This window comes from Lactuca saligna, chromosome 6, assembly GCF_052625555.1.
Source record: "Lactuca saligna cultivar CGN05327 chromosome 6, ASM5262555v1, whole genome shotgun sequence".
Lineage (NCBI taxonomy): Eukaryota > Viridiplantae > Streptophyta > Magnoliopsida > Asterales > Asteraceae > Lactuca > Lactuca saligna.
This window is the reverse complement of record NC_136422.1, coordinates 130,620,022-130,630,526: the sequence shown is the minus strand read 5'-3', so window position 1 is coordinate 130,630,526 and position 10,505 is coordinate 130,620,022. Positions and strand designations below refer to the sequence as shown.

The following is a 10,505-nucleotide window of genomic DNA, read 5'->3' as shown; positions in this document are numbered from 1 at the left end:
AGATTTACGCTAGGCATACACAGGGTTTTGCCAAAACCCTAATAAGTGCTTAATGGCTTAAGCACTTAAGCCCAAACTTCAGATCCAATGACCTAAGGTACCTAGGACTCATAAAGCTACGAACTTTAACACTTTAGACATCCAGAAATATCTTAATACTTGGTCTTAACCCATTAAGACCTTCTTATTCCATGCATGGGACACATTCAACTATTGGGACCTTATTTTTATCACTTAGGACCCTTTCTAGGGTCTGGAAAGACAGCTTAATATGACCAAAATGCATCATGCACCATATTGGGGTTTTTGGGATAAGAAATATGCCAAGAAACTAAATAATACAAGATCTACTCAAAATAGTTGCCAAGCTATAAGCTTTTTACCTTCTGGAGTTCCTAAAGTACAAGAAAACTTCAAATCTACAAGTTGGCCTTCCTTCTCCAACTACTTGATGCAATGAATTCGCCTTTAAGAGCTCAAAACACACACCAACTCACACTCACACACAAAATTAGGGTGTAGGATGTTTCTGTAAGATGGAGGCTGAAATGATGAGAGAAAATGAGCCATAGGGATGTTTATATAGCCCCCAACCCGAAATATTAGGGTTTTATTATGATATAAGTACACCCAGCGTACACAAGTGTACGCCCAGTGTACTAAGGCGGACCTTAGTACGCTTAGTGTACTCTTATGTACGCGCAGCGTACTCCTTATTGACCCAAGGTTGCAACCATGGTCCTTATACTTAGCTTGGCTCTACACTTCCAACCCAAAGGACTACAAATGACCATATAATGATAGAAGAGGGTTCGGAAAAACCTGCAAAATCTTGGGATGTTACATTTGTATTAATAATGGTCAAGTTAAAAGTATTAATGTGATCAGATTTTTCGTGGCTAAATCGAGTTAAAATTTGAGATTTCGATGATCAAATAAGTCAAAACTTCACAAGTATCGTATATATTTCATATTTACCATGTTTGTTTAAGTTCTTGTTAGATTTGAATAACAAACAAAAAACGAAAATTTTGAATTGTTCATCGGATTTCAGACTTGTATTGAAATATCCAATATTATCTTTTTCAAACTCCAAAATTTCAATTCCGAAACCAATCCAAAATGATAGCCTAAAGTCCCTAAAGCCAATCTAAGTCCTAAGATATAATTACTTTTCGGATTATGAAAAAACAAAACAATCTGGGAAATCTGGGGGAAAACATAGTCCAATCATCTTGGCAAACAAAGACGGTGGGAGAAGAAGAGATGATATACAGGAAATGAAGTTTGCTTGCCGGTCCGACGACACTATTCGGTAGAATCGTCTCCATTTTCGCTGTCGCCAATCTCTTCTTTGGTAAACAAGTAATTACTTTTCTACCATTTTTTTAAAACGTCGGACCAGTTCATTTGGAGTTTTTCTACCTTTTTCTGTAAACAAGTAATTCCCTAATCTTTCCTCCTTTATTTCTTAATAAGTTTTTCTGTACATGGATCAGTCAAAACAGTTTTTGTTAGACGATTAAATTTGAAGAGAACCAACGCCTACGAATTGAATTTATGTATCAAACAGAATGACTTTTATTTCATAATCGAATCTCTATAAATTACAAAACTGTATGCTTGATACCTTTTAGAATCAAGGTAGTTATCAAGCGCTCAAATATTGTAACATTTGATTACCTAAATTTTAGGGTTTCTCTCAGTTACATGTTTAGCCTATAAGTCTATATCTTTTACATGATCAGTTAAACAAACTCCCAAGAACAAGCAATATCTTACGCATGCTACAAAGTAAAAGTGCAAGTGGTCTCAAATCTCAACTCACAATGATCAAACATCTTATGAATTAACTCGTGCAATAAGTTTCATACTTTCTTTACTACTTATGAGTTCTTCAGTTGTATTGTTTCTCTTGCAAATAAATATCTTTATTCATTACAATACAAATACACACGTAAATATACAACAATCCCCACAATTTGATATAAATGTCTTAACTCTTAAATCTTAACAACCTTTTATTGATACATTCTCCTTCCTTGTCTATTTCCTGTGTCTTGTGAAATCTGAACTTAAAGTAAATGGCTTCTAGTAGGTAGAGAATAGAGACCAGTATTGTAAACTTGTATAAGTTCATAGTATAGCAGATCTTTTAAGGGCTCTTGATGTTTAGAATCTTCTTGTATTCATCAGAGAGCATCAATGTAGGGGTTGGTATTGTGGAAGGAGTGAATGTAGGGCTTTCATCATTGCTTTCAAAAGTTGTTGATCGGCCTCTAATCATATCTGCTTCTCCTTTGTTGTTCATGACAAGAATGTTGCATGGTACTTTCTTTGCAATAATGTATTCTATGTGCTTCTTGTTGTGGTGCCTGTAAGTGAATCATGTCTACAAGTATTAGTAGATATTATGGCAAAAAGGTTTCATGTTTTTTTTATTTTATGTAATAAAGTAGCTTTTTAGATGAAATATGTGATCATGTTTTGTTTTAATGCCAAAATATGGAACATTGTAATCGTAAATTGGTTGCCTAATGATGTTGTAATATGTTTGTTTGTGCAACAATGCTTCACTTCTTTTACAAATTTATGTAACAATGTTCCACTTATTCACCAATTTATACAACAATGTTTCACATTTTTACTGGTTTATGCAACAATGTATGAATGTATCGCATTTCTACCAATTTATGCTACAACATTTTGTATTTTTACTAGTTTATGCAACAATGTATCACTTTTTTACCAATTTATGCAGCAATGTTTCATTTTTTATCGGTTTATGCAACAAAGTTTCATCTTTTTACCAATTTATGCTACAATGTTTCACTTTTTTACTAATTTATGCAACACACCAATTATGCAACAATGCTTCAACTTGTTAAATAAGCAATGTTTCATTTTTTATGGTCTATGCAACAAAGTTTCACCTTTTTATCAATTTATGCTACAATATTTTACTTTTTTACTAATTTATGCAACTAACATGAATTATGCAACAATGCTTCAACCGATTAAATATGTTGCTAGTAATATGTTGCATTTTTTGGTTCTAAAACGAAATATTGGTGCCTAGTTCGTAGCATAAAATGAGGAAAAAAATGAAACTTTGTTGCATAAAATAAGAAAAGTTAGAAATTGTGCTGAAAATCTTAAAAAATGATTCCATGTACCTGTCAAAAACAACCCATGTTGCATACGCGCTTGTGATTTCTTCAAGAACAAGTAACCGTTTTGGGAACCCTTGTCGAATCTCTATCCTTGGCGCAACCTAAATATTCAATGTGAGAGTATGCTTTTAACACTTGTTTTTTCCCGATAAATTATGTTTTAAATAAAGAAAAAAATGAGAAAATAACTACACTTGTGTAAAAAAAAAACGGAAGGGAGAGATAAATCATAGTAAATTAGTAAAAAAGTTATAGAAAACATATCACTTTCTTAACTCTCTAAATCCGGGCATTCTTTCTTAATTAAGTCAAAAAGAAAAACATATATACAACTTATCAAATTAAGTCACGTCATATCAAGTCAATTAAGTTAAATAATAATAATAATAATAATAATAATAATAATAATAATAATAATAATAATAATAATAATAATACTAATAATTTTATTATTATTAAGAAAAAAAAAAAAAAAGTCTAGCTAGTGGTAAGCTCACCCCATATTCTATGCAAAGATCAACTAGTTGTTGAGCCTTTTGACACCTCACATCATTTTTCCACTCTTCCGTATCTTTCATACTCAATAGATCTTCAATATTCAATGTCCATATATCCGTATCCGTCTTGCAAGAAACTACAACCACCACAACATTTGTCAGATAACCTTAATATTCTATAACTTTAAAAAAAAATACATCAATCTCGCAACCAACATGAGAAGAGAAAAGTAAATCAACATTATATATGGAATAACATAATACTTACAAGCAAAAGTTAACCATGGCTTTACACCAAGAAGAGTAATTGTACAACAAGTGCGAAGTCCAATATTCTTGAGGACCCACTTAAGGGTCTCAACCGAAAACTCCTTGGTTGCGTCCATCACTATGACCACATGTTTCCTTTCAAATGGTTCTTGTGACTCTTTTGGACCGAAATCATGACCTAGACATGGCCGGTTGTTTGATGGTGGTTGTAGGCGGTGGCGGTGGCGGTGGCGACGGGAACGGGGGTGGCGGTGAATGTGGTTTTGCCATTGCATGTTTATGGCGGCAATCATGTTTATTATTGAGGTAAGGCTAGAAAGATGATTTTAGGTTGTGAGTGTGGGGGTTATAGAGTGTAAGTTTTGTTTTGATTGGAAATGTTAAAAACAAAATAAAAACAATTAGTTTGACATGAGCAAGAAAGATAACTTAGTTTTTAGTAATCAGAACATAGGTTTTAGTGGTCAAACCATGTAGTAATTTAGGAAAATGTACAAGAAATGTTCTTAGTAAAGGGAAAAATCCGATATTAGGCTGTTTTTATCTAGGTTATATGATAAAAAGACAATTGTAAGCACTTGGCCATTTGGTTTTCGAAGAGTTAAATTAAATGTACGTCGACCTTCAAATTTATCATCGAAAAATACAATTTTTAACTTTATTGTGACTAGAGAAGGTAGACAAAATAAATGTTTTCTATTATTATTACAAAATTTTAATAATCTTTTCGCCTAAATTTGTCTTGATTTTTTGCATCGAAATTGACAAAAGATTGACAAGTGTGACCTCAAAAGGATCCAGTACACATAGTATCTTAGTCGGTTCGTTTTGAAGCTTTATACTTTCGGGTTAGTTTTATTGCTTTGAAGCAAGGTTGTCAAGATCATGATCCTATCTAGGATCGTTTTTGGGTTTGCAAGATCGGGATCGGGATCCTAAGATCCCACAAAATAAAATATAATTTTAATTACAATTTTTAATTATGAAAAATATTTCAAACATTCAATTTTCGTTCAAAAGCTATAAAAACTTCAAAATACTAGCCATAAGTCACAATACAAAATGATAAATGGTAAATTGGTAAAGGGTAAAAGACATAAAGTGGTAAAAAAAAAAAAAATCAAATGTAGGATCGGATCGGATCTCGATCCTACGATCCTACCTGCGATCCTACCCCAAATACGATCCTTTTACGATCAGGATTATTTTTTATACCTAGGATCGTAAGATCGTACGATCCTACGATCAGGATTGCGATTTTGACAACCATGCTTTGAAGTTTTTTGGGCGTCTTACATTTGATTTGAAGTTTTAAAATCTAGGTTTTTTGTTTAGATGTACATGTGTTTTATCATCTTCATAAAAAAATAATCTTTGTTTCTTGATATCTTTAACAAAATTTAATTCTAACTTGTGAGACATCAAATCTTATACTTGTATGTAGGATGAGCATCAGTCTACCATCAATAAATAAATGAAGGGACTTGAAACATTTAACAAATAATCAAACTTTTTTGTTGGTGATATAAAGTAAAGAAGAAAATAAAGTGACTACACACATTTATTATATAAGACATAAAAATATTAAAATATGCAAATGCCATCAACAATTTGAAATATAAAAATAGTCTTTCAACTCTCAAGGATGTAAATATATTTCCTGTTTTCATCATCACCTGCATACTTTCATATAAGAATAAATGTCCTTCACTTAAACTGAATCCAACCAACGACACTTTGCATATGTAGCTCTCTCTCTACATCTTAAAAACAACACGAAAAAAAAAAAAAACGATAGCAGACACACATGACAATATTTTTTAAAAGAATTTCCGGCTACAAAAATACGATTATAAAAGGAAGGTGACCCTCCAAACTCAAATAGAATAGGAGAGAAATTTTACCCTTTACATAATATATTTTATATTTATATTTATCAGGGGTATTTCTGTAATTAACACCACGCCTCCTTCCAATCTCAGTCTCAGAGGATCCGGTCTTGGAAATCGTTCATGAAAGTGGAGGCAATGGAGCTTAGCTTCTTTCCTGTTTCTCCTGCAATGTTCTTTAACGATGACATATCCTGTTGTGCCTGATATTATCATAATAATCATAATCATTAAATAATTAAATAAATAAAATCATTTATTCAATTTGTTCGTTTTTAAATAAAATAAATACCTGGAAAGAGAGGCGGTTGATGAGGTCACTAGCACTGAGATCGAGGTTAGAATTGTCGGAGTCATTACCAAATAAATCAGCACTTGAGATGGATGCGGACCCCTACAAACACCGATTAAAATTAATATTATATTATAATAACTTATATTTAAATTAAGTTATTTTGAAAAGTATGGATTAAAAGATAAAAAAAGAATACCGAAAACTTTTGTAGGGAGACTTGAGTATCAGTTTCAGATCTGTTTTGATCCCCAAAATATTGTGCGGATGAAATAGACTTGGCGTTAGAGAATTTCTTCCTTGCTTCATCACTTTCCTGTATCTATTATATAATAATTCAAAATTCAAAATTAAATATTATTGCTGACCTGGACTTTTGATATGTAAATAAAAAATTAAATATTCGTGCTGACCTGGACTTTTGATGAGGTGCTGCTTTTCTTCGAAAAGCCACTCTCCATTCCGTATTCAGCAAAGAAACTGGACGACTTAGGTGGCGCCACATGACTCAGCTTATTTGTGCCACCTGGGCCTGCCTCCACAGCTTCACTACTGTCCACATACTCAAACCGTGAAATCTGAGGTGTCATGTTCAAAGCTGATGACGATGCATTGTTACTTGCTGACGTGGAGGACACTTGTACAACTGGCTCTTCTGGCTTCTGATCATACAAGCTCTCACTTGTCTGCATCAATCAAATTCATCATCTCTAAAGTAAATCCCAAAATCAAAAGTACTGTTAAGAGAAAATTACAAACTTGGTCCCTGTGCTTTACTCAAAATCATAAGTTTGGTCCAATGTTATTTCTTTTAGAGTTAAATTATATTTTTTGTCATCGAGTGTTTAGCCGATTTTTGCGATTCTCGTTCCAAAAAAGTTTTCTATTGCAACTTTGGTCCTTATTTGAGGTTGTATCATTTTTTTGGGACCAAAATTGCGAAAATCAGTTATACTCAGGGACCAAAATAGTCAGTTTACTTGGGACAAACAAAAACATTACAAGAACCTCAAATGTGGACCAAAAATGCAAAAAGTAGTTAAACTCAAGGACCAAAAATGTAATTTACTTTCTTTTAGGACTTGCATTTCCTTGTCAGAGGAACTAAATCCACAACCAGATTTAAACTTCGGGTAGATTTAAAAAATGGACCAAACTTGTGATTTTGAGCAAAGCACATGGACTAATTTGTAATTTACTAATAAACTTCTAAAAAACAAAAAATAGTCACAAGGGTAAATTAGAAATTTGATCCCTCACAAGTCACAAGTTTGGTCCATTTGTTGAAATCTTCCCAGAGTCATCCCTAAGTTCACATTTTGTTGCAGATTTGGTCCCTGTGCTTTACTCAAAATTGCAAGTTTGGCCCAATGTTATTTCTTTCAAGATTTTCATTTCATTGATTGAATCCACATCAAAGTGCAGATTTAACGACAACTTTGGAAAGATTTCAAAATTGGACCAAAACTGCGATTTTAAGTAAAGCACAGGGACCAAATTTGTAAATTACTCTATTAATAAGTTTTTTACCTTGGTGCTAAGCTTTCTTGCACCTAGGCCCCCTGTCTTTCCAGTCTTTTTAGCACCACCACCAATGGGTTTCTTGACAGAAGGTGCACGGATTGATGATGGAGCTGGTTTCACTGGAGCAGAGCCATTGGTGTCAGGTTTTGGTGCAGTTGCAGGTGTAGGTGTAGGTGTAGGTGTAGGGTTCTCTTTTAGGGTTTCAAAGGGCTTGAAATCAGTAGAAGGTTTATCAAGAGTTTCAACAGGTGATGATGGGAAGCTGTTGGCAGCATCTTCTGCATGACTTTTGGCAACTTCTTTTGAAAGTAATTGTTTATATAACTCAGCAGCTCTTGAGGTGTATTTGGCTTCAATTTTCCCTCCATCTGTCCAACCATGTTGCTTGAAGAACACTTGAGCTCGATTGTTGCCCCCAAAACTCATCATCTTTAATTGATCTGGTGTCCATGAATCTAAATTCGTTGACCTGTAAAACTTCAAGTTAGAGATCTTTTGATTGTAAGAAGTAGAAGATCTTTCCTGATTTACAATATTGACAACACCTTTTTCCAACTACAATACCCCCTTGCAAGTTTTGTTTTTTGTTTTGTTAATAGTTTAACAAACCAATATTATCATCCAGCTTAAAAAAAGTAGCCTCCTGATGACAGTTAAAAGTCAACCAAAATAGATAGGATGGCCAAAGGAAAAGATCACAGCTTTCTTAGTCCCTAATTCTCAAGAGAGTTTTCCCACTAAACTAACAAGTCCTAAATTACTCATTGGTTATGCAACGTAATAAAGTAGTGTGGAAGCCTTATGCTATTCAATTAAGCTAAAAACCTGCTATAAGAATTATGTAAGATGACTAAGATCCTGGATCTATTCATCATTTCTATAGCAGAGCAATCAAACACTCATACCTAAGGCAATGTATGATGAGAATTGCTACAAAATCAAACAGACCGATGGCAAATAACCTACAAATGTTGAGTTTCAAAGACTCGAGATATGATTTAGCAACTTCATTTCAAATTCGCAAGACCTAGCTGGTGCGCCCAGTGATAACTTATGAATATAGTAAAGTTCAATTGAAATTAACTGATAATTTTGTACTTTTAAGATAAATCTGAGTTGCGTCCGCCGTAATTCATTCTAGAATCAGATTACCAATCGATCGCACAAGTGCACCATACAAACATCAACTACATGGAGAAGGAGATCACCTAACGAAGCTGATATGAACACCGAGGCTACGATGTGTGGCAGAGCAATCAATACAGAGAAATATCCCGTAGGTTACCGATGCCCAAGTTGGATTCCTCGCGTTACAATCAAAACACATCTGATACAAACACGGCACAATAAAAACGAATCAGATCAATTCAAAACAAGATTTGGAGAAACCAAATCACAGATCTGAAGAAACCTAACATTAACAGACAAATCAAATCCAAACCTTATTCTCCGATTTGGCTTTCAGCTTCCTGAAAACGGCGTTTTTGTCGGTGAAGCTTTCGGTAGCCATTGGAGAAACTGAAAGCAAAATCTACAGTCCCCAGGAGGAGTTTACCGAATCTAGGGATTTTGGAACTCCTCGAGGAAACGATAATCGATGAAGGGGAAATTAAAGAACGTGAATGTGAGAGAAATGTGTATGTATTGAACCGCTGATTGTTGTTTTCTGCATTTTTACGTTTTAAAAGGGGAACAGGAAGGGTGAGGTGGTTATTACGGAAATGCCATTGGGATTGGTATTGCGTTGTTGTCTTGTTAGTTAGGTGGAATGGCATAAATGCCCCCACTCTTGTTGATGTCTACACTTGAAGTGTTTTTCCACCCAAAATATGGTGTTAATTTTGTGAATAATATAAGTTTATGTTTTGGTTTGTAATTAGTTTTAACTTTTATATCTGCTCCATTTCTCATTAATAGAGATGCAACCGGGGGCAGATATTGGCGGAGAATGCAATACCCGTCCCCATACCCGAACTCCGATCACTAGACCCATCCCCGCCCCCGCCCCGCCTAATCCCCGACGGATTTGGGTAAAAAATCCCCGCCGGGTCTGGTAAACCCGATGGATACCCGTTTAGAACAAAAAAAAATCATACAAATAAAAGAAAAAGACGATCATATTTTATTCTTTACACAACCAATATCGATTCAAAATTGTTAAGAGGTATGCTATACACACAACCACAACTGTTGGAAGCATGTTTAAAAGTTAATCCTAAAACTTTTGTTTATCATTTGGAGTGTGTAGCCGTATGACGTAAATAAAGGGTGTATCCAATCATACAATTACAATGTTTTTTTCTATAAAGTATTGCTATATACATCTCGATCAAACTAAAAAACATTCCAAAAACACCAAACATTGCTAATTCTTCAAGTCATAGTGATTTTGAGTCTTCATGAATGATGATGATCGTCGTTTGATGGAATGAATATTGATGCTTAAAGACGTCGATGAATAGAATAGATGATCGGAGAATGGATGCCAATGCTTGATTCCTTGATTCTCGGTGGTTGAATGTCGAAGTGTGAAGAATGCATGCCACTAAGATTTGAAATCTGAAAGAGATGAAGACGATCCAGTGCTTGATACTCAGATATCTAGAAAGATTCAATTTCATATAACATAAAATCGATTATTGCAAAATCGAGTTCAGACATTGAGTTCATATTACAAAAAATCAAGTTCATAGCAACATCGAGTTGATATTAAAAGAACGAGTTCATACAAATTAAAGCATACACACAATAAACTAGTTCAGCAATTAACAAGTTCTAACCAAAAACGAGTTCAAAAATGAAAAAGAAACTTACATGGGGAGTTGTCCATGGTTACAACTCACAAGTCTGGAAATGAAAG

At 34.0% G+C, this 10,505-nt stretch overlaps 2 protein-coding genes across 2 annotated transcripts; both read right to left on the bottom strand.

Moving 5' to 3' along the window:
* Positions 1–1,932: 1,932 nt before the first annotated feature.
* Positions 1,933–3,870, bottom strand: LOC145002108 (uncharacterized). The gene is made up of 3 exons (XM_078961404.1): positions 3,671–3,870; positions 3,177–3,274; positions 1,933–2,375 (listed from the first exon to the last, which is right to left on the bottom strand). Exons 1-3 carry the CDS (start codon positions 3,749–3,751, stop codon positions 2,156–2,158), a joined length of 399 nt encoding a protein of 132 aa, XP_078817530.1. The 5' UTR covers positions 3,752–3,870; the 3' UTR covers positions 1,933–2,155.
* A 1,680-nt stretch (positions 3,871–5,550) lies between these two features.
* LOC145000833 (putative ADP-ribosylation factor GTPase-activating protein AGD8) lies at positions 5,551–9,310 on the bottom strand. Its single transcript, XM_078960117.1, has 7 exons — positions 9,087–9,310; positions 8,854–8,972; positions 7,652–8,114; positions 6,535–6,807; positions 6,321–6,443; positions 6,122–6,223; positions 5,551–6,032 (listed from the first exon to the last, which is right to left on the bottom strand). The coding sequence occupies exons 1-7, from the start codon at positions 9,153–9,155 to the stop codon at positions 5,925–5,927; spliced, it is 1,257 nt and encodes a 418-aa protein (XP_078816243.1). The 5' UTR covers positions 9,156–9,310; the 3' UTR covers positions 5,551–5,924.
* Between the last annotated feature and the right edge of the window lie 1,195 nt (positions 9,311–10,505).